At 42.4% G+C, this 23,862-nt stretch overlaps 1 protein-coding gene across 1 annotated transcript in view; it reads right to left on the reverse strand.

Moving 5' to 3' along the window:
* Positions 1–15,886, reverse strand: part of LOC139302277 (neurexin-3b) — a 256,861-nt gene extending 240,975 nt beyond the window's left edge. The window contains exons 1-4 of the mRNA XM_070925931.1: positions 15,190–15,886; positions 9,984–10,001; positions 9,555–9,584; positions 8,036–8,047 (exon numbers count right to left, since the gene is read on the reverse strand). Coding sequence (XP_070782032.1) covers positions 8,036–8,047; positions 9,555–9,584; positions 9,984–10,001; positions 15,190–15,886 — 757 coding nt within the window. The remainder of the gene's footprint in view (positions 1–8,035; positions 8,048–9,554; positions 9,585–9,983; positions 10,002–15,189) is intronic.
* Between the last annotated feature and the right edge of the window lie 7,976 nt (positions 15,887–23,862).

Raw genomic sequence — 23,862 nt, forward strand, 5'->3', positions numbered from 1 at the left:
ATTTTCCACTAACATTCTTCCACTTACTTTGTAACTCTGATGTTAATAGAAGTCATGGCCATTTTTTTCATTATCTCCAGAGTTTTTAATAAGTAATTGCTCCTTCATCGTCGTTCACAGGTCAAAATTTCAACAACTTAGATGGAATACTCTTTCGAACTGAAACAGCACCTTTTTGTAGTCATAGATGTCAGAATGTTTAAACAGCAGACATGCTGCTCAAAAGTCTGCCCCATACATATTAAGCCTCCCCTTTTACATTTTAGAAAGTCAACAACCTGAAACCTCAGCACAATTCAGCCTTCTTTTCTCAACATACTGTAATTACTGTGTGAAGGATTTACAACATTATAGAACATTATTTCCATCACAGTTTTCTAGATCTTAAAAAAGGCAACAACTGCTAGGCCAGTATGTTGCACCATAGAAGAAACATAATCAAATTTAAGAAACGTACATGCACAAAACCCTCTGTCTACAAGGTAGACAAAATGCTTCATTTTCAAGCTAGCCAACCATGATAATATCAGCTAGCTAGCCACATTACGTACCAATATCAAACCATTCTGACACACTACTAGCAAGTTCTATTTTGCTCTTTCTTTTCTCTTTTTGGAGCCTGATTTTACTTTTTTTCTTTACTACATGATTGCTTCAAAGTTCACCTGAAGACCCCAGCATCTGCATCAGCGCAATTACTGCATTTGGAGATTAACCACTTTTGTCCACCCAACCGCCAGAGTGGACTAAACCATGCACACCATTCAGAGGGGGTTAGACCTTCTAAATTTGGTTGTAGCTGCACAATGCAAAGTGCTAACAGAATTTAAATGTCAAATGGGCCGCACCTATGAGACTTCGGCAAACAGTTACAGGAAAATGGTAAGGAAAGTAGAAAAAAAAACAATTAAAAAATAATATGTTAGTGTAGAAAATGGTGTGCAATCTAGCCTATATGGATGAATACGTGTCTAAATCAAAGAAGGAAATTTGCTTTACAGTTGTCAGAAAAATTTCATCGAAACGTGTTAAGTAGTTTCTGACATATCTGGCAAACTAACAGACCAACAAACAAACAAACAAGACAAGACAAACACTACATTCTTGGCAAAGGTAACAAACAGCGAAAGAGAGGGTGAAACAGAGAGACAGAAGAAGAAGAGAGAAAGAGGCAGCGTGCTCCAACAGTGGCTGCTGCATTTCTTACCATTCTGCTGCCATGTTTGTTTACTTTTCTCCCTGGTGTGAACATCTATGCATGGCTGCAGCCATCACATCTACACATGTCACCCCTCTGCACAATCACACAAACACTTTGCACAAACACACACACGCTCCCACATATTCCTAAGCCTTCCTGCGCTCATACTTAGACTCTCACAATACAGCCCTTCAAGCCACATCTTAACCTAGTTCTTTGCATAAATCCTACTCATAAGGTCTCAGGCACTTCACAAACAATGCACAGCATTCCTGATTTTTCAGCATAATGTGTTCACTCAGTATACTACTACTCCCCCATGTGAACCGTGTACTTAAACTGTAATGTCTAATTTTACTCTATTTTACAAATTTCTACTTCAAATGAGAGTGTATTTGACACATTTATGGCAGGTTTCCTGACTAGTGAGCCATAAAAACAACATTTCAGCTCACATCTCTATCCGTCACGTCATGAAGATGTACGTTATGTGTGTGTGTGTGTGTGTAAACAGATTCTCTATTTGTCACTGTGTATGAACAGCGCACATCCTATGTTTGCACAGCAGCAAAGCTGATAATGATTGTTCAAATACTTCATGCAAACATATTAAACATTTTTTTGAGGAAGTGGCTTAAGCAAAAGCAATATTCTTTTGGTGACAAGCAGCAATGCAAATAAAAGATGGACAAATATGTCAGTTACATATTCACGTTCTCTCTCGCTGTCTCTCTCTCTCTCTCTCTCTCTCTCTATGTGTTGCGTAACCAGTGACGCACTTATGATCCGTGAAAAAGTGGGAATCAGTTTTGCTCGGTTGATCCCAGAGGTCAGCAGCAGAGAGAGAGAGAGAGAGAGAACACAGGGAGAGGAGTAAAGAGACCACAAGGCCAAAAGAGAGTGAAAAAAAAAATGAAGGAGGGAAAGACAGCCCATCGCCAGGTTGGCATCAATGAGTTTTTCTGTCTGGGTAAGAATTGTGGGCTGCAGCTGACACTGTTTTGTGAACCTCTGCCCGACGTCTAGGGAACCAGAGATGCGGGAAATGGCTCGGAGGAAGGGGACAAGAAAGAGCAGGACATAACATGACAGTGAATAATGTAAGCGAAATGGAAGACGAAAAAGTCAAATAGCAGAAAGGAGTGTGAAAAAAACAGGAACTGGAGGAAATTACACAGCAAAGGGACAGAACATAGAAAGAAGCAGAGAAATCAGGGGAAACATGTAAAGGAAATTAGAAGAGAAGAGACAATCGATACCTCCCTCAGATTCTAGTAACAAATGTAATGAAACCAATGGAACATCTACTTCATTCCTTAATAATACAGCTTAAAACTGCAAACAGACCACATTTCAGGCACAATTCTGAATACTTTAGGTCCTGGCTGCCAAGGTATACTCCATCCAATCAGCATCTTTTCAGAAACAATGAGCTGCAGGAGGAAACCCACAGGTGTAGGAGAGGAGGTCTGTATTTACGGCTCATACTTTCTGTCTGCTTGAGTAGCAGCCGGGCAGCACTGAAATCCATTTGACCAATGCCCTCAATTTTTTAGCAACTTTGAAATCCACCTCGAGGATTGTGGTGTAGTTTCAGACAGACTAATGAGGAGAGCCAAAGTTAAACTAAATTTCAGGGTGAGCGTCTGGCCACTAATAGCCGTTTATCAACAGCACGACCGACACGTGCCAAGGCCAATAAGTGCCAGCTGGTGCTCTGAATCCAACGTCTGTGGAATAACAGGAAAACCCGTTTCTATTGCCTCTGTGACACTATCGCATGCATGAAAAAGGACAAGGAAGGGCAAATGCCTCATTTTGCAACATGCAATCATGGGTCTGTAGGGTAAGGACTACTTTTAGAGAGGGGGAGATACTGGAACAAATTTTGAGATATCCTCAGACTTTCTACTAGCACTCAGGGGGGTTGCCCCACAAGTTTTGCCATGGGCAGCAATATTCTTTCTAACTGTCCTCCACCTCAACTGTCTCGACAGATTGTTTTCTTTTAAGTATATCTACTGCAATGAATTTGGGATGGTTGACATCTAAATAAACTCAACATGGTTAAAATTTGCACCAATTTAGCATTGCACACAATGGGCAGTTTAAAAAAAAAACAATAAAGAAAACAGACAATATCTTTCTTTACTCAATGCATTCTTCTTCCCTGACACGCATCAATGCACCATTAAATGCCACTGGCCAATTTCCAAGCTTCGACACACATCAATCTCCCCAGAAAAGCAGCAATTTAAATCACATTTTCTCCCTGGATCGTCATATCAAATAATGCAACGCTACTTGCCGCTGTGTGACGCACTTTGCACACGTACACTACAAACTAAATACACTGCGGTATCTTTCTTGCGACAAAACATAACTTTTGTGTTTATCCTTTGGGATAAATAATATATGATCAATCACTATTCTTGAGGGGAAAGTATATTTGTAGATTATTGCCTGAAAGTACTGTGTAACACTGGAAACAATGCACTGGGAACTGCCAGTACTAAACCAGAGATATCTCAATGACTTTTTAGCAAAGTCCAGCAAGCTAACCAAAAAGCTCTGAGGAGAAAGGACAGAGCTGTACATAAATCCCACTGAAGCCTGGCAGCATCTGTGGACAGGCAGTAAGCACCAGCAGAGCACTCCCATCTTGAGCCTGACTGTGATGCAAGGCTCATGATGTCCACAGTACTTTGAACTGAAGAAACACAAGAAACGAGTAAGAAGGAGGAGGAGGAGGAGAGAGAAAAAGAAAGTGAGAAAGGCTAACTGGAAAAGTGAGACAGGCAGAGATGAATAGGGTGGGACAAAGGCAGGGAGGGAGACTGAGCTAGATGGAGGCAGAGTCAGAGGAGGGGTGACAGGGAGGGAGAGAATATACGGAGGGAAGGAGGCAGAAACAGAGAGAGTGTGACAGAGGCAGAAAGCAAAAATCTTGTCTGTGTGAACTTTGCAGCAGGACTTTGAGGGGATAATTAGGGAGAGTGACTCCAGAAGTGGAGAATAAGTTCTCAGTCCTAAGCTTCCATGCAGGGGGATTAGACTCAGGCAGAACTCCTCCCGCCATCCCACTCTTACTGCCCTCTGAAGTGGACTCTCCCGCAGTGCCAAATTATGTCCACAGCAACTATGGCAGAGCTTCTGTCTCTGTCCAACCCCAGAGTCCAAACAGTTTCATTAAATGACATTCTGTATCATCTACAGTACAGGGAGTGAGCGCAATTATAGGAAACAACCTGCACACAGCCTGCAATAATGTCCAATATATAATGATGAGCAGTATATGCAATCATAATACTCCCATTTTGATGAGACCATGTCAACAAGGTTTTAAATTAACTCTGGACTGCATTATTGCACGGTGTAACCAATAGTTTGTCTCTCCCCATTGTGTGTGTGCATTCAAGTGAAATTCTCAGCGACACTGAGCTTTTGTCATGCATATAATATATGTTTCTGTATTCAGAGGACAGCCATTAAGCCTGTGGGCTGTAGCTTGTAGAGTCTCATCTCTGACCTTGGGCTAAACTGCCATACCCTGATGAACCCCCTTCCACTGGAAACACACCATTGATTAGAAAATAACAATGTCACATGTCAGTGAGCACAAACATGGGCCTTCATGAACAGGACGCCATGGTCAGGAGTGTGTTTCACTTTTTTTTGGTCCTATGTTAGCAGAAAAAATGCCAAGGAAGTGATTTATGTGGGTTGTGAGATTTAGACAAAATGTGTACTAAAAGTAGGAAGCTTATTCCTTTTTCTTTTTAAATGATCATTTTGAATAAGCCAATTAACGCACTACCTTGACGCACCATCAACGGAACACTGTAAATGTTTAGTCATTGTATAGTTAAGAGTTCAACACACAGCAGGCAATAATTCTTCTTTCAATATGTTAGTTCAAGCTGTGAATACATGAACCACACATAACACCTGGAATGTGATTGACTCTAGCAAATCACACCTGGATGTGGTACGTGCAACAGCTGGTGTTTTTTGACTGCTTTCGTACTTAATGTACTATATACTGTATATCCAATCTCAAAATAATGAAGCTAACAAGTACACATAATTAGAAATGCAAGCCTTCAACACACCTGGGTATGATCACATTGGGAAAGCCAGTTGTACGTAAGGGCTTTGATTGGTACTTGGGCTCGCCATATGTATTTCCCATAAAGACTGTTCCATCTCCAAGCACAGAATAGGTCAAATCCAGTGAATGAATTCATTCAATTTACAAACAAATGTGATCTCAAAAACATCTTTATTAGGAGGATATTTTTAAAAAACAGGGCCTTTCAATCCCTGAAATCTGAAAATAGAGATAGTATATGTCGTCTAAACACTACATGTCCGCAGGTTGAAGTGCAGCATGTTGTTAAATGGAGCAATGTTGCTAACTGGAGCACGGTCCCTGGTCCACTGCCATGGCTTACAAAAAGTTTACTATATCATCAAAGCTATGCATCAAAAGAAGTTGCTTCTCTGAGCCAAAAACAATCGGGCCTCACTGCTTGCAAGGGACTAAAACTTTCTCACTAGATGGCTCGTGGTACATGCAACATCAGCCCCAGATATGAGTACACGAATGACAAGGTGCTCCATATTTCCATTAGAAATATGTGTTGTGTTCACAACACTGACTGACTCCCCTGGCCCCTTCATCTGCAGCACACTATCCTTTTTCCTTCCCTCTTTCTCCTTCAGCCCCACTCTCTCTAGTCACTCCTCTCAGGTCTATTCTCCCCAGCCTCTCACTTACTATGCCCTCTGACCACTGTGCCATTTACAGTACATGCACACAACTGCAGAGACATGAATCTAATAGCAAAGGGACCGGCTGTAAGGCACATTCTCATTTTACACACCATGATTCTAGTATTTCTCAATAAAAAGTCATGTCATAAGTTATGTAACCTGAATATTGCCGCGCTTACATGTCTGTGTGCTTTAGAATCATCTCCTTTTATATCTCTAATGACTGTTAAATGATTTTTGATTAACAGTTCTGATACCGTTATTCATTCATTTTCTTAACATAGTCATTCCTTTCCAGGCCCCCAAGAGTCATTAGCCATCCAGGGATCGTTGCAGGGTCAATACAGATATAGAGACAATCATTCCCACTTAGACCTAGGAGTAATTCCCCATAGGTGTCCCCAGTCCATCTGATTTGCATGTTCTTGGACAGTTGGAGGAAACTGGAACGCCCAGAGAAAACCCCCATGGACGCCAAATAGAAAGGGCCAGAGCTGTGCATCAAACCTGGGTCCTTCTTGATCTGTTATGCAACGGTGCTAACAAGTGAAGCGCTGTGGGACACCTGACTACACACTGATCAGCCCACTGCCACCTAATATGCCCATGTGATACGAGTGTAAAGGAATTCTGCTTTTGGTTTTACTACATTCGCAAGGAGAATACAGTGCATTGTCTGATCCAGAGCCAGCTGTTCAGAACAGTCAACACAGGCAGGTCACACACATCACATCTCAGTCAAAAGTCAGAAAATGCATAACTTTCCTTTACTTGATATCAATCAAGATAGATGGTCACAATTGAGCGTTCACTGAGCCCTTCCCCAGAACAGGGATTGCCCAATCATAACTTAGCAACTGTAATTAGGCAGGCCTGTCAAGCTTTGGATTTCTTCACATGAAGAAGCAGTGGGTGTCGTCATAATATTTAGCTTTTAAAAAAAAAAGAAACACAAGAAAAGTGTCAGGCAGGAGTGGATTGAATAGTGTTCAAACATATTCTGCAAATGTTAGCATGTATATCTGCATTTCTATATATAAGACCCCTGTTACAAGACTCGTTTTAAAAAGAAAGCTTTTCAACCCATGCAGCAGCTAACGTTAGCTTAATTAGCAAGCTAGCTAGATAGTGCTGATAAAGTCCAGCAGGAACAGTGGTCATTTAAAATCCAACAGCCGCGATTTGAAAATGAGAAGCCTGCTTTTGTCTACCTCTGTCTGACAGTTTTGAGCGGTAAAGCTGCCCTGTTGTCACTGTAAACAGCATTATGGGGCGGGCAAGGACGGCAAGCTTGGCAGGCGTAGCAACAGTAACTGAGGGAGGCGGGATTAGTAGGCAACTCTTCAGACAATTAAACAATCAAAACAGGCAATCAGTTGTCCTCCATCTAGCTAAAAGGAGGCACACACACACACACATACAACACGCATGACCACACACAACTACGCAGTGTATCACATGGCTCTGATGAATGAATAATGAGGATATTCTCCGCACGATTGCAATATACAGAGGCCACTGCTATGACCTCATTCAAATGAAGCCAAATGGCAGGTCACATTCACCATCAGCTCCTTTTCGACAGACACAGAACTGTCACATCCAATTAAGCACTTAAACACACAAATGCTTGTATATGTACACACACATGCATGTTCGCCTCATCTTCACATAGACAGCCTATTGTTAATATTTACTGTTTGCAAAGACACTGAATAATCCATCATGGAGCTTGGTCTCATCATTTTATATTAAACAGTGATAATCAAGTGAAAGTCTCCAGCACTGACACCGCATTGCTTTCCATCTCTACTCATCTCTCCGCTCAATCACCCATCCTTCATGCAACAGCGCATGTGGGCGCTCGTTAGCTGGAAAGCGCAGAGTCCCCTGATTTTGGCTTTCTCTCTCAAACACACAGACGAGCATATGCACACACTTAATGGACACACATAATGAATGATTAACCAGTGGCAGCACAAGCGCAAATTCAACACACACACGCACAGCTCTTGCAGCACAGATAAGAGTACAAGAGGGGAAAAGGGATTGCTGTACCTTTGTTTCTACCTACAGTTTTTGGAGAGGAGAAAGGATCCGAAGAGGTAAAAGAGGGAAGAATGTCATCCCGCGCAGAGCACCAGAAAAAGACAGCAAAAAGTGGGGATAAGCTATTGTTAGTCTACAATAAGCCTGTACACTGCCAACTGACACTTTCATGCAAAATGTTGATAATCATGCAAATGGTGGAGGAATGGGAGACGTGCACGTAGGCAGCACACAACAACTGACACTTCACAATTTTAGCAGAGTTTTTTTTTCATTTTCTTTTTCTTTTATCTTTTGGTGAATTGCATTACTTCACTAAGGTCACACCAGAAAGAGGCAAAATTCATTTGCACGTCCTCTTAAAGTAAGTGGTACTTGAAGATTAGTGGCTACTTGAGGGTCACGCAGTGGCCACCATCAGTTGTGGCTAGTTACCTCAAAGGTCAGCGCTGTCAAGACGGTTTACATTTGATCAAGTTCAAAGTTGAACTATTTTAAATCCAGAGATCTTGGGGAATTTTACTGAAATTAAATTATGTCTGTACAAATGTCACCCTTATAAATTCTGGTGTGACCGAGGCCTGACACAGGCCGCCTCTGCAACGCTCCCTTTTCCTATTTTCTTCCAAACCCTATCGCCAAAAAACATTGTTGATATTGGATGATTCTGCAAAATCCCGGATTACTTTCAGGGACATTCGATGTTCAACTTCCAATGCTGACGTTTTTAGAATCATGTGATGCGACTGAAAGCTCCAGAACAACTACTAAATGAACCTTAAGTTAAGATTGTTTTGTCATCTGCAGTTTCCAAGGTTATGAATTAACTTTGAATCTAAACTTTTATGCCAACGTAGATAAGAAGTCCTTAAAGTGCTAAGAACATCTGAACTACTTTGTGATTTAAACTAAGCAAACTCCATCTACTGAGGAAGTTCATGTGGTATGACTGAAAGGGATAATAGGCTGTTTCTTCTACCTAACTATGACACTTCTTGTTACTTATTTTCCTCTTTTCCCCTCTCTATCTCCCATACCCCTCTCCTTCTTCCTCTAAGCTGTCTCCCCTAATTCCAGTGATTTTCTTATCCACCCTACTGCTTCCCTGGTTTTCATCCTCCCCCCTAACCCTCCCCTCCCCTACCCCGTCGCTGCAGAGGTCGAGCAGGAACAGTGGAGTGTGTCACTGCATGTTAGCTGTGGAACTGAGAACAGTACACAATTATGTAATACACAGAAACCTGGGTGAAACGAGGGTGAGGAGACACAGAAGCATAGAGAGAGAGAGAGAGAGAGAGAGAGACGAAGGTGAGATGAGGAACATGCCATGCCGCCATGAACCCTTCCCCACCAACACACACACACAAAAACCCTCCCACTTCTCTGCAGCAACAATGGGAGCTTTGCAACACACAAATGCACATGGACAGGTAGCGAAGGCACACAGCATAAAATTACGCCCCAAAACCAAGCCAGGCGGTGAGTGAACACAAAACACAACAGAGCTCTACAAAGTGAAAGAACACACTACCTTGCTCTGCCTTCAGGTGTGCGAGGCCTTGAAGAGAAAAATTCAAACAGAGAGGGACAGAGAAAATTGAGAACAACAGCACACCAATACTAGTTGTATTGTCATTATGCATGCTTTGCATGATGGCAAACCATGGCTATCACTCTAAAAGCAAAGCTTTCCCAAGTGCATTTGAAAGCTTTCTGTTGAAACAGACAAATGACTAATAAAGCGGGCAACACAGTTTGTGAATATAAAGTAGCTCAGCAGGTTGTTTACTGAATAAATGTCGATTATAAATGATTTAACTGGATAACTGGTATATATTTGCTTGCCTTTTAAAACTGAATGCAAAAACATTCTTAATAGGTTACATAACTTTATTTTAAATGAAAAACCTCTGGCACAATTTAACGGAAACTATGACTGGTCCTTCTCGAGACTCACCTGGTTTTCTCTGGACTGCTGTTGAATTGTCACAGGAAAGGAGAGAAACAAAGAGAAGTCCGGCATTAGCAACACACTACAGCTGCTTTTGCATGTGGGCCTAACATGCAAAACATACCACACTTCTAAGGATGAGTTTCCATGTAAGGAGCAAAGAGCTGCCCCTTGACATGCCTGATCAAAATAACTACTTTAGTACAAATCCCTGTGGAGAGAAACACATAACATTGCATCTGTCCCATCTTCTGAGGGGAATCAGATTGACATTGCACCTTGGGCAAACAACTCTTTCACATTTCGAATATCGTTACAGTAACATAATATTCCACATGTCGTATCACACAGAGTGCCTCACACACATAAAGAGAGACATAAATCCAGGAGGATTTATGGTGTTGTGAGGTTTGTGGATTTTGAGATGCTCCTTGTCAAACCCATATCTTTCTCCTCCACCTCCACTTTTGCCCCTTTAACCCATCCACCCAACTTTTTCTGCAAACTGACCCGAATTCAACATACCCCTTGAGGTTTCTCTGGGGAATGCTCAGTGTGGGTTTCCTGTAGTTCACAGTATGGCATGGCAAAAAATAAAAAAATGAGCCCCCACATTAAGCTTCATTCCTTACGGCGAACATCCTCACCAGGATCTCACCCGTGGATGACACCTTGTGGGTATCAGACATGCCAGTCTGATTTAGGACACATGAAAGATCACACAGTGAATTCAGTCTCAGTTGTATTGCGGTTATATGTTGAGCTTTTATCCAGCATCCTACCTCTTTAGTTTCAAACCTGGTGCTTGTATCCCAAAATGAATATGGAGAGATGTCTGTAATCAGAGCCCCATGAGAGCATCAAGGACTGACAAGAGGAAATGAAACAAATCTTAATTAAGACAGACTACATTAGACATTTTGAGTGTCGGCTCTAATACACAATATCTGATATTAATTTGACTCAGTGCTGTGCCTTGATCTCTGTTCAGGCTGCACAGAGCTCTGGCCTGTTTCCCACCACTGGATATAACTGGGGATTTTCATGCTTTATTTTCCTCTCTGACAGTTAATTCCTGTTAAAATGTTAAATGTAACAAACTCAGCAGAGTACATGAATACAATTTGAGAAGAGGCGCAGAGAGACAAATATTGTAGAAGGAGCTGGTGAAGGCGAGGTGAGATTTTTTTCCCTGTCTCCTTTAGGGAGTCCAAAATGGCTGCTACTTCTCCTCCCACACAAGAAGGATGACATTGGGAGAGGAAAGGGAAGGACGGAGCATGGAAGTGGGGGGAAGGGAGGTAGTGGCCAGCTGATGGGCAGCGGCGCAGCTCCAGCTCTCGACAACTGGGTGACTTAAGACCCATGAATGTAGGTGCCTGAATGAGCAGGCGCGCATGCATGTTTTCTTTTTCTGACTGTGCAAATCTTGTGTGAGAGCGTGTTTGCGTGTTAAAACGCTCAGTTTCTCATGTAGATAAAACCCTTTCTCTTGATGCGACAGCACCCAGAACAAGCCAATGTGCTGTGGAGGACATGTGGTCCAAGCGTAATCCTCTGCTCTATTTTACCAGCAGCTTCACCACTCAAATCCAAACATAATTTTCAGCTTGGGCACTAGACACAAATGCCCTCTGCACTGGAATCAGGCAAGTCCCTGCACCATTTTTTTCCTTTTTTTTCCCCCTGACCTACTTTTTATAGTAAGATTATTGTAACTGTCATTTTTTCCATGTCTGTTTATTAATCCCCAAAGCTAAGCCCGAAGGCACCATTTTAGCACTTGCTTAACAGTTTGCTTGCTCCTAGCCTTCAATTACTAGCCTTCCATCAAACCGGAGAACATATTCTAAGCAAAAGGGGCCTTAAACTGTTCATTACAGATGCAGGATGTTGGATTGCGACAGAGGAAATGGGAGGTTGTTTTACATATTCATTAAACAATCCAGTAGCTCTTAATAACCTTGACCTTATGCATATCTCGTTGTAACTGGAAAAACCCTAAGGTATTCAAGAGACTTCATAATGTCACCCCCTTTAATTTAATTGGACTGAATGAGGGACAATATCCAGATCATTACCATAAAAGATACTGATATTTGCACAGCTAATAACAAGAGCAGGATCAAGTAAGTATTAAAGATGACTCCACACAAAGTAGTTGAAGAGTTATCAACGGCGCACACGACAAAGGGCCGAAGCTACAGCAGCAGATTTGCCTGCCAAAGTCGACACGCGTGGAGAGCGAGTGGTGAGTGGTGTCTAATTTCAGCTCATTGCCCTGACATGGTTAGTCACACTGATACATCCTGATCCACATGGGAGGAGAGACTGAACATGTGTTTTATGGCCAACTGTTTGTGGCACTATGCTGTTAGCCGAGCTGGACGGTTTGGGAAGAGCTGCAAGAGCTCAGAGAGAGAGACGGGACTGTCTCACGATTATCACTGCAGTGAAATGATGAGGCTTCAGCAGTAGGCTAACCCAGCTATCCCATGATGCAAGAAATGCACACCAAAAATGGGCAAACACTGAGGGAATATGGATGTTATCTTAGCACAAAGGGGCACAAACAGGCTCTACCCTACTTCCCCATCCCATTTTCTCATCTCACATGTTAATTCTGCTCACTCCTCGTATTTCCCTTCTAGGCCAGTGGGCTAGCAGGCTACCATTAGGAAATACGGCTGGCAAAATGCTTCCAAGGCCCAGTCCACTCAGTCAGTCAGCCATCTGCCCATTTTAACGAGCAGCTCCGGGGCCTTGTTGCTCCATCTCTATGTGTGTGTTTGTGTGCACGCCTGTAAATGCAAATTGTCTGAGTGCGTGCACGCGCGAGGCCCGGGCCATGCAGCCCAATAATGTTACATATAAATATTCACAGGTTTGACAGATTGCTTTCATTGCTCATTAACGTACAGCATAATCAACAGTATGCCGACAAAGACAGGTGTGCTACATGTAGCTGCAAACCAAATGGTGAAAGTCTGATCACTCTGAATATCCCCTGAAAACATTAGGTGCTTGAGGGCTGCTTGAACAACAAGTATTATGACACTTGTGGACATAACAATAAAAAAAATCCTGTGCTAGTTTGCCGACAGTTTGAATCGACGGTGGTGTTTGTGCAGGCATTTTCCCGGGCAAATTAGCCATCTCTGTTCTCATTATCCTCCTAATTATGGTTCCCTGTCTCTGTGGCATAATCAACAATCAGCCACATCAGTTAATGGGAAGGCAGAAAAGAGCTGCAGTCAGATCAGCTGGGGAGCTAACGCGACTTCCCTTCCTGCTTCGCTCTTTTATTGCTTGAAAACCGAAGACGGAGAAAAGGTGTGTAAATAGATGTGCATGAGGAAGAAAAACAGACAGAGGGGAAGTAAGCAGGGGGTGGTTTCTTGTCCAACAGCTGACCTCCTGGGACAAATTGGGGTACAACAGGCCAGTGGTGAATTCAATCGTCACACTTGCTCTTCCCTGGGGCTGAGATATGACCATATCTTTCCCTGTCCTAGCTGTCTAGCTGAGTCGCAAGCGCAATCTTGCTTGTTTTAACACGAGGATGTCATAGTTCCCCTGTCAGCTCTCAGGAGGCTTTCAGACAAATGGACCACCTCCTCCTCCTCCTCCCCCTCCTCCTCCTCCATCGACTGTTCGACAGAGGCAATGAGAAAATGGGATGAAGTGAAAAGGGGGCAAGTCCAGTCCGTCCGCTTGATTGCTCTGCAACCAGCACATCGCGTGCTGTCCTTAACAATGCCACAGGCTAGCGCTTGGGATTTAAGCTCCAAACAGCTTCGTTTGAGCAGCAAATGATGACACACATTATGAAACCAAACACAGCAAAACCGCTGCACGAAAATCTGAAATTCTAAATGCATGCTATAATGGTGACAAATTATCACATCTCAACTGTATTAGACACGGTTTAAAATAGACAGTGCTGTAGCATCCAGTGAGCATTCCCCTGATTTTTTGGCAAAATGGAGTCATCCCTCAGCCATGTCAGCCTGATTTAAACAGGCAGGAAGTGGGTCAGCAGTGGAGGAAATTTGACATGGGTCTGTTCACACAAAGTTATGTTTTACAGTTCATACACATGAAGAAAAGAGTTAGGCGTGTAGGATTGTGGTGAAATTGTGTATTCTCTGGATTACTGGTGTAAATATGAAAAATAGAAACAAATTTTACTATGTGGAAGATGGAGTACCAAAAGTAAGTTATTCTTGGCCATCAACTGGCATTGATCTACAAGTAGTGGTATGTAACATTAGGCAGCCCTCAACCAGCAGCAGCTGGGCCATACAAAAACTGAAAGTAGTTCACTGTACAGTACAAAAAAAAGTTTTTTTAGTACTTCCTGGAGACGGAGGGAAGTGGGTCCTGCATTAAATCACTGTCACTGGGCCATTTCATAATATATGTAGGTATTAGCTGGAAAAAGCTTAGTATGCCCATATCTTTAAAGGAGATAGAAGAGGGTAGAATATTGTCAAAGTACAACATCTCATTACATTATCCCAAAAAGAGATGACCTTGGCACAGAAGCAGAGGAAAAAAGAGATGAAATTTCTCATCCAAACATTATGTGTACCTTCAGGTCCCTGCACCACCTTGCAAGAGCTGAATATATTTAATGGAGAAAAGAGAACTGAGTGTTGTAATTTTAGTCATATCAGCTAATACCGTATCCACCGCTTCCTCATCAAAAGTAATAACTGTGAAGTGAGAGGAAATGCTGAGCACATCACCTCCAATTTCACTCCCACATGAAGACTTTCTAAAAGAAGCTGTAATAGCAACAAGCCACACAGAAATATTCTGATTCTATGTCCTGAGTGAATTGCATTAGCATCTGAGCAGTATGGCTGCTTGTGCTTCATATAAATTATGCTGTTGTGTAAACACTTCATTGCAATCAGTTCATATTTTTTCAAGGCATTTCATGAATGAAGTTCTAATTTCAGTTTCAAAATACATTGAACTTTAAGCCACACACCTTGAGATGATTTTAACAATATATACAGTATATAAGCTGCAAAAAGCGAATACAGTATGAGGGGTTAATATAACATATTTTTACCTGGAGGCAGACATCAAATCTGCTGTTTGGTCAGTTCTAAATTTGTAAGGAATCCCTCTGTATTTTTTACAAAGATTTGAATCAATATTCAGCGTTTGACACAGAAAGCTCTGGAGCCAGCCCTCTTACCTTCAGTGCAGTATCGACCTACATATCCAGTTTTGGAGCAGTCACAGTAGGTTTCTCCATCTGCCAGCGAGCAGATCCCGCCATTCTCACAGGGGTTCTCTGTGCAAAGGCCCATCATCTCCAAGCGTACTTTCTGACTATTGATTAGCGTGGGCAGCTTACTCCCATAACTGAGGTCTGTGATAATTCCCTTGAATGGTGGTAGCTCGCGGACAGAGGGCAGGGTGATGGCAGATGTGCGGATGTCCACCGGGAGCCCTCCGAGGAAGAGGTCACTTACGATCTTCATGAACCGTCGCTGGGGCCGCACCTCTTCCGTCTTGGTCTGGCCATCCACGGCCAAGCCAGTCCGCAAATTGTGCCTGTTGATGGCGGCAAAGTGCCAGCGGCTGTCGTTGACCATCTTGTCAGAGGTGATGGTGGTCTCAGCGCAGTCGATGCTGACACGCACCTGCAGCTTACCCTCAGACACTTTGAGAAGCAGGAAGTCGCAAAATCCGCCATCGTCAAAGTAGAGCAGCAGGCCTTCCGATTCTGAAGTCTTGAACTGGAATGTCAGGTCACTTCTGGAGCTGGCGTCCCAGCGCAGGTAGCGAGCCCACTGACCTTCAGAGCCAGTAAACTCCAAGCCTACGCTCAGGCCCAGCACGGTACTTAGCAGCAAGAGGACATGCCCAGGTAGGCTGTTGGGATTCATTGTAGAGAATAACAGGATGCACCAGAAGAAGGTTATAACTGGAGATGACTCCTCAAAGTGACAATAACATCTGATTATGGCTGTGTTCCAGGATTTATCTGCTGAATGTTGTATTCCACACAGATAATTTTACAGTCAAGCAGAGAATGCAATATCCAGGGTTTTTTTTTTATTTCTGAGGCAGATCTAATGTTGATAATGTACAGAATTGAATCTTCTCAGCCAAGTCTATGCAGAGATATATGAAAAAAAATCCAATATCCACACAAAGTGGACAGGTGAAAGTGCTAAGATGAAGGCAATGCTTAGTGTGTTTTGTCAGTGATTCAGAGCTGCATCTTGCGATTTTTCTTTGAGGCGACTTCCTGGATTGAAGCACATAACTTTCATCGTTGGTCCAGCTCCGTGCCCCATGGTTTGACCTCCAGCTTCAGGCACAGCTTTGACAGAACTGCATGAAAACAAACAGATCATTTTAAGCAAAAATTCATGTTTTTTCACTTTCAATTGCCATGACAAAGGAGCCACCTGCAAATAATAATAATTATATATAAAGTATATATAAAATAAATAATAAGTGATGGGGTTCACTAATAACAAATGCAGACACTTATAAGATACAAAAAATGGATACAATATCATATCTAATCTAATGCTATCCAGTAAATTAGCTCTGTAACAAATAGATCATTTGTGAAACTTAAAATGTTACAATTTGACTGAGACTGTGTGAGAGAGGCGTTGATTAAATTTTTAGGCAGCATTTTGTAGTGTTGTTATATTATATTAGCATATATTAGCATAACCAAGTCAGTTCAAATATAAAATGTTATTCAAAGGGGGCAGAATAGGAAGCAGTACAAGCTTTTGTGCCAACAACTTAAGTAAAATATACAGGAATGCCTTACAAAATCATGCCTATGAGTTTAGATCAAGCTGTAAGAGGATATTGAGAGCACCATTCAACGCAGATTTGACTCTCCATGTGGCCATTAAATACCACTAAATAACCACTGTTAACATCCATTAAAGGTTTACGAGCATTTTATGCAGGGTTCCATTTCTACCAATTACCCATTTTATTTGGAGATCAACTCAAATAATCGTCAAGAGTTTTAAAGCCCTAATTTGAGAGTCGAATTCCCAGAGAGTGGTAGGACAACACAGAAATGTTGCGGGGGGGGAAAAAAACATCTAGTAGACTGCTGTTGCTGATTCTGTGATGAGTGAAAATCCATTGAGGTGAGCCAGAACATGTGTTAAGCCTCAAACGTTAGCCTGCTATCTGTAAGGGCCTGCTGGGATCCTGATAAATATGACTAATTATCCACCGCCACTCTCTCTCTCTCTCTCTCATTTGCATGTCTTTGGGGGATTACAATCATAAACAGCTATTCAGAAAGATGTTAGGATGGCAGCACTTCATATTCGAATACCACCACTATTAACATTTTTAAAATTTTCTTCCAGTGAATACACATTCAAATTATTTCCATCGCCGACACCCGGATGACACTGGCATGGACTACTACTAGCTCACTAGCCCTTGCTTGCTACACCTGTACTCAGTTGTGTCTAAATTTGCTCAGCAGAACTAGAAATTATTCACATGGTGAAACCTTATATGTGTGTGTACTCTTCCAGCCCTTTGCCCTTGCAATTGTTTTGGCAGTGGGCTGCCCACCAGACAAACGCATTGTCCAATCATGACAGTAGCACAGAACCATGCAACACAATAGGGCCTTTAACCACCTGCCCTGAATAGTTAATCTTGGTGCAGCAGGCGAGCTATTGAATTCTAGTAACTGATACCTATGCTAATGCACTGTGTATGCACGTGTGTGTGTCCCAGTGCAGGAGGGTGCATGTGTGTGTCTCTCTCTGACAACACTGGGTTGCCAGGCTGGATCATTGTCTTTGTCTTAAAAGTGACTCGGTGAGACAGCGGAGAGGTTAAAAGGTTCTGTGTGGCGGAAATAACCCTGAACACAGCTGTGTCAATCCAACCCACCAACTACAGAGATGTGCTATGTGCGCCTCCCTTCAATAAGCAAAGCTTGATATGCCCATGAAACCTGAGACGCCAGTCTCCTATGAAACTTGGCCCTGGACTCTATTCAATTAACATGACTTATTGTGTGTATTGCCTAACTGAGGCATCAGGTGTCCCTTTCAGCCTTAGACGTGACAGGGAAAGCTAACAATGCTAACATGTTCTCTCTAAGTTAACAAAAGCACTAATGGGGACTTCTTTCCTCCAGTGTAAGAAATACCTGGTTACAATAACGTCACTCACATTTAACCCTAAATACAACATTTCAGATTAGGCTTAAATGCTGGCTAATATTCAGTTACTTGACTTTGACAAACTGAAAGCCCAAACCCCAGCTTAATGTCAAAAGGAGTCCTCCAGCTAGCTAGCCTATGGCCTAGGCTAAATGAAGCTAATGTGGTGAAAAGTCACATTTCACACGAACTTTCCCCCACAGGCTTGTTATGAAAGCTGGCCTTCAGCTAACCCTGCGCCTGATAGCATCCTTACCAGTTCTCACTCTGGAGGGCGAAAAAATCTAATCAAATTAAGAAGCTACTTTTGGCTACTTGAAGAAGTAACATGTGTTTAACTAGCATAAACAGAAACGTGCTTTTCTCTGCTATTTGGAGAAAAAAAAGTAGTTAAATTACACATTTCAAAATGAGAAGATACATCTAGCTTGACGTCAGCCCTCAGCATTAACGTTAGCTAGCTCTTGTTCTTCATGAAGTTATAAGTATGCTAGAATAAGCACACATTTATAACTGTTACGCGTTGAATTATTAAATAGAGCAGGATATGAGATGGCCTGCACGGGATACCGTCACTGACTGGCCATAAATGATGCATCGACGCATCCAGCTCCGGTGCTGCAGATTTGTTGACATGTTTTGTAATACAGCCTCGCCCCCATCACGCGCCGGAGACCCCCTCTATCCCCCGCTGTGCTCCCTGTCTATCACAAGCCTCAGCCTGGAGGAACGATTTAATCCGACATCAGTCACAGCACACAAGGGTATCCTACATTGGGAGAGCGTCCGGACCTGCTAGTCTACTGGTTAGACTAGTGGGGTCCAGTTACCACCGGGGGGGGGGGGGGGGTCACCAGCAAAAAGTGAATAGCAATAATTGATCATTTCAGTATTTCCATTCACAAGACAATGAGAAAATGCGTTTATTGATCACGTGTCACTGTACATCTAATTTTTTTTTTTTTGGGGGGGGGTCCTAGACATGAATGGTCTGCCTTATTAAGGTAATTTTAACTGTCCAAGCTTTATTACAGCCCCACAATTTGGCACCACCAGGGCCTTTATATTCATATATATATAATGAATGGACATGTTAGAATTGTTCCTTCTATCTGTCGCCAAATGAACATCTGTGCAAAAAGCAGATGTTACTAAAGAAAGAGTCTCACATTTAGCCAGCATGCTTTAGGTGGGAAAAAATAGCTCACAATATAACAGCAAAATATGTAATAGTATATAGGCTACATTAAATATTAGGCTTTTATTTTAGCCAACGCTCCCTATATAAAGGCAAGTAAGGGTGGGCAGGAGGTCACCGTCAACTCTGCAGTAAGCACGGAGACAGAAGTTCCTGCAGGAATATTAAATTATGGTCGTGTCACAGTCTCTATTGAAAGCCCCGCTGGATTTGTCAATCCCACGCAGACACGCTTTCACGAAATGAGTGCAACAACCGACGTTGTCATAGATCACGAGTCATTTTGATCAGTTAGAGGAATATTCAAAGTCTTCAAGTGAAATTAAAGCGCTTAAAACCGACCAGAGCCCCGACCCGCAGCCCTGCGCTCATGAATAAAACGGCGGGCAAACGTTTTCCAGCAGCGCTCCGGCTTTCCCTCTGCCCCTCGCACGGTGGCAGTCTGGCTATTGCTCAAGGGTTTACAAGCCCTTGCTTCGAAGCAAAATTTGAACAGGAGCCGGGTTTACATTAGCAAGAAATCATGTGTAAATCGTAAGAACTTCTGGCAGTTTCTGTTTTAGTGTTGACGGTGTAGCCTGATACACTGAGCCGCCCCCACTGAGAGACGCGATTCAGCGAGCTGAAACTTTCCGTCTCATCGCTCTTCACTCATTCACCGCAAATATATCTGTCACAAATTCAACACTGACAAGTCAATGTGGTCTCTCGAGATGTCGGTTTCCCCGCAAATCACCCGCTCTTCTGTGGTTGAACTGCGGGTGAGAGCTTTCAAACTAATCATCCAAACCATCCCATTGCGCTTAAATCCCCATCTCAGCCCGAACTCACCACTACCACATCAGATTCACAGAAAAAGAAACATTCTTGCAGGAAAAACTTCCGAATCCAACAATATAAGCACCTTAACAGAACACCTAATGCAAGGGGGTGGGATGGAGGGAAAGAAAAAGAAACATACGAATAGCCCAGTTTTAATCTGCTCCTACCTTTCCGTGCAGAGAGACGATTCCGGACGGATTTAACCTATGTAGAAATATAGCAAATTATAATAATCCAGAGCAAAATTCCATCCGGAAACCGAAGTGTTTAGAATTATAGTCTGCCCAGGGCGGTGAGATACTGATGCTGGTGATGAGGAGGTTATTATAAATGAGGCGCGGTGGAGGGAAAGGCAGCGGTCCTCCTTCCCCCGGCTCAGTGAACGCGCATCTCTCAGCTCGGCTCACTCAGCGCAACTGATGATGGGCCCCTGGATCTCTCCCTCACTGACGCTCTGACCCGCCTTCTACACGGTGCTCTGCCCAGTGGGGGGGGGAAATTGGAGAGAAAATGGGGGAAATAGCCCCTCAGGACAAATTACCAATAATGAAAACTCTTTGGTCCTTATTCTTAGATAGGCTTTTATATGTAGTTCGCAGTAACATGGTAGGCTACTGTTTGTGCGCTGGGATTATCTACATTGTAAGGGTTTTAAAGGTGACCACCGACAGTCTAAAGGCTTTGGCTTTGCTTTGCCCTGGCACTGCTTCTTGTTAATCTGGGAATTTTAGTCCAGTAGCTGCCTACTGTAGCTGAAAGAGAAAATGGCTAAAAGAGAGTAGAGAGTGAAAATGTGGCTTGTTTTGTTGTGAAATTACAGATTTTAGTGTTGAGCCTGCATCAGGAGTTCAGCACCGTGGACAGCACCCTGGCATTACAAGACTGCTTGGGCAACATGCACAGTTCCAGCTCTTTTTCAGGGTTCAGCACCTTGGACAGCGCCCGGGATTTCTTGCATGTTGCCCCAGCAGCCCTGTAGTGCCAGGGACCTGTCCAAGGTGCAGAACATCCCGTAAAACTGGCCTGGAGGATTATGCAGACAGGAGAGGAAAACTGGAGAGATTGGATCAGTGCTCTGTTCTCACAAAAATACCAAAAAATTTGAAATGCTCTGGTGCTTCTCTTATTATAGGCTGTTACATTTCTGTATATCATACAACTGAACACAGGCTTATGTTAGTGTGCAGTAGGCTAACACGTTTCCTCAACTACATCTACTGATGGCTAGTGTAGATTTCCTGCCATACCTGCTGTATCGGAGGAAGGGACACTAATCCTATGAAATAATGGCACCCAGGTGTGGCCAATACAGCTAATGATCCAGAAACCTCTATGTTACACGTTGTTAGAGTGCATTCTTGACAGTCAATGTTTAGCAATAGGGTTTAGCAAAAGTGATGTACTCCACTGGCCATCATATAGCATTCCTTTTATCCTACCACTTTTTCCACAGGTAGCCCTCTGCTGCTTGTGATGATGATTGTTCTGTTCTGTTGTTACATAATACAAATCTAAAAACAGAGTTGACAAAGTGCTACAGGAGGAAAATACAAAACAAGAATAACCTACTAAAATGCATAATGAGAAGATTAAAGTGACAAGAAAAAATTATCAAAGGAATAAATAGATTAGTAAAATAGAAGAAGATATTAGACAGTATAAAAACAGCACAGAGCTGAAAATTGTCAGGATTAAAAAGGACTGCATCAAAGCAAAATTTAGCATATCAAAATTCTGCAGGCAGGATCTTGAAGAAGTACTTAGGGACCTTTAATGATGAGTGTAGACTAAGGGTCAGTCAGTAAGGTCCCGCCTTAGGGTCTTGACCTGATCTCTGACTTATAGGGACCCACGAGGTCTTCGTATATCTGGGCATCAGACCAAGTTTAACCATGACAAGTACTTGCAACCAATGGCAAGATGCTAAATCGGGAGATACACTGACTCTCTTCCTTTGGCATCGATTCAAATCCAAACTGATGCATTGAGAAATAGCTTGAGGCCTGAGAGTGACTTTTGACTGAGGCAGGACAAGAGGGAGATGAGAAGAAAAGCATCAATGACCTTATCTTGTTCTGTGAAGAATACAACTTGAACAGACCAGAGAGCTGAAGAATTCTGGAGGTAATACAGCAAAAAAGTTTATTTACGATTGTCACAGTGTGACAGAATTGAAATATAATCTGAGACGCACACTATCGTTTGTTTGCAAGGCAGTCCCTAAAAGCAGTTTTCAGGTATTTTAGCTGATGAGGCCTGTTTTCAGGACTATATGGACATACATATCAGAACATGCTTTATTGATACTCCCAGACTCAAGTGTTACTTTTAATGGACCTGTTAGCGCAGGTCAACTTGGACTCTAAGAAGAGGTCTAATCATCCAAACTAACTAAAAACAATCATGTGCTTTGCCAGTATTTCAAAGCAAAAAACGTGCAGACAGAAAAAAGGATTGGCTTGAAACATGGCCATGGGGGACTCCGCAGGCTCTGGTTGGTCTGTTGCCACCACAACCCTTCTTTGATATATCCCTCTGCTATTTGCTTGTGAAAATCCTGACTGCACCATCCAAAGAATATATGTATTTATTTTTTATTCATAATGATTACAGTCACTATTACTGCTTCATCTACTATTACTAGTTCATTTAGATTGATAAACCTTATTTATTCTGGACGTCAGTGTTGGGCAGGAAGCAATCAAGGCTAACACATTAAACAGCAAAACATTAAAGCTCAGTACAAATTTCACCCCCTGATATAAATAAATGATACTGATAATGATGATGGCATTAATAAAATGCAGTAGGTCGGGCTTAATCTTTTTTTCCCCATGTTAAACAAACCTGTAACAACATGAAACAATTTCTTTTCTTTAGTTTTAATTTGTGTCACACATTAAGTGTTTCACGCTGACTATTTCAGATTGCCAATGCATCACCTGGCCCATCCATGGGTTCGATATTAAAGCCAATCCAGTAACATATTAACTAGGTCTGAGGGGCTAATTAAAACACAGCAGTGATGAGAAGATCAGCAGCTCTCTCTGATGAGCAATAACAGAGAGCGAAAGAGAGAGAGAGTAAAAAGGAAGAGTGGGACAGAGAGCGTTACATGCAAACAAACATTCATGACCCGTTAAACACAGCATGCCCAACCTTCACAACCCTGACAAAAATGCTTGCACACACAATGACAAAGAAAAGGATTTTTTCCACAAATAAATCACTAAAATCAAAGACAATAATGCCTCAAGCACCCTCGCTTTCTCACAAGGTTTTCTACCCTCCTTTCCTCTGTACTAAAAGGCATAATAAATTAATTATAACCCTTTGATAACGTCTTCAAACTGAATTCAACGCAAGCTTCTAGTTTACTTTAATAAAACTCCAGCTACTTGTTCTGTAATCATGAAGTGAATTTCCAGTCACCACAACAACTGTTGTAATATTCACAATGTATTATATATGGTGTGATGCAAAAAATGTATAAATCATGGATGAAGCATATGCCTACTGCATGTAGAGTGGCTTGGAAACCATGCTTAGTCATCATGCAGAGGAAGTGAGTGTAGCAGTTGTGTCGTACGTTGACGTGACATGTGAGCATGCTCTAAAATCCAAGCGGTGACAGGTTGACCAGGCAGTGCAGCAGGGGTTTCTCACTAGT

The sequence above is a fragment of the Enoplosus armatus genome, chromosome 19 (assembly GCF_043641665.1).
Source record: "Enoplosus armatus isolate fEnoArm2 chromosome 19, fEnoArm2.hap1, whole genome shotgun sequence".
NCBI lineage: Eukaryota > Metazoa > Chordata > Actinopteri > Centrarchiformes > Enoplosidae > Enoplosus > Enoplosus armatus.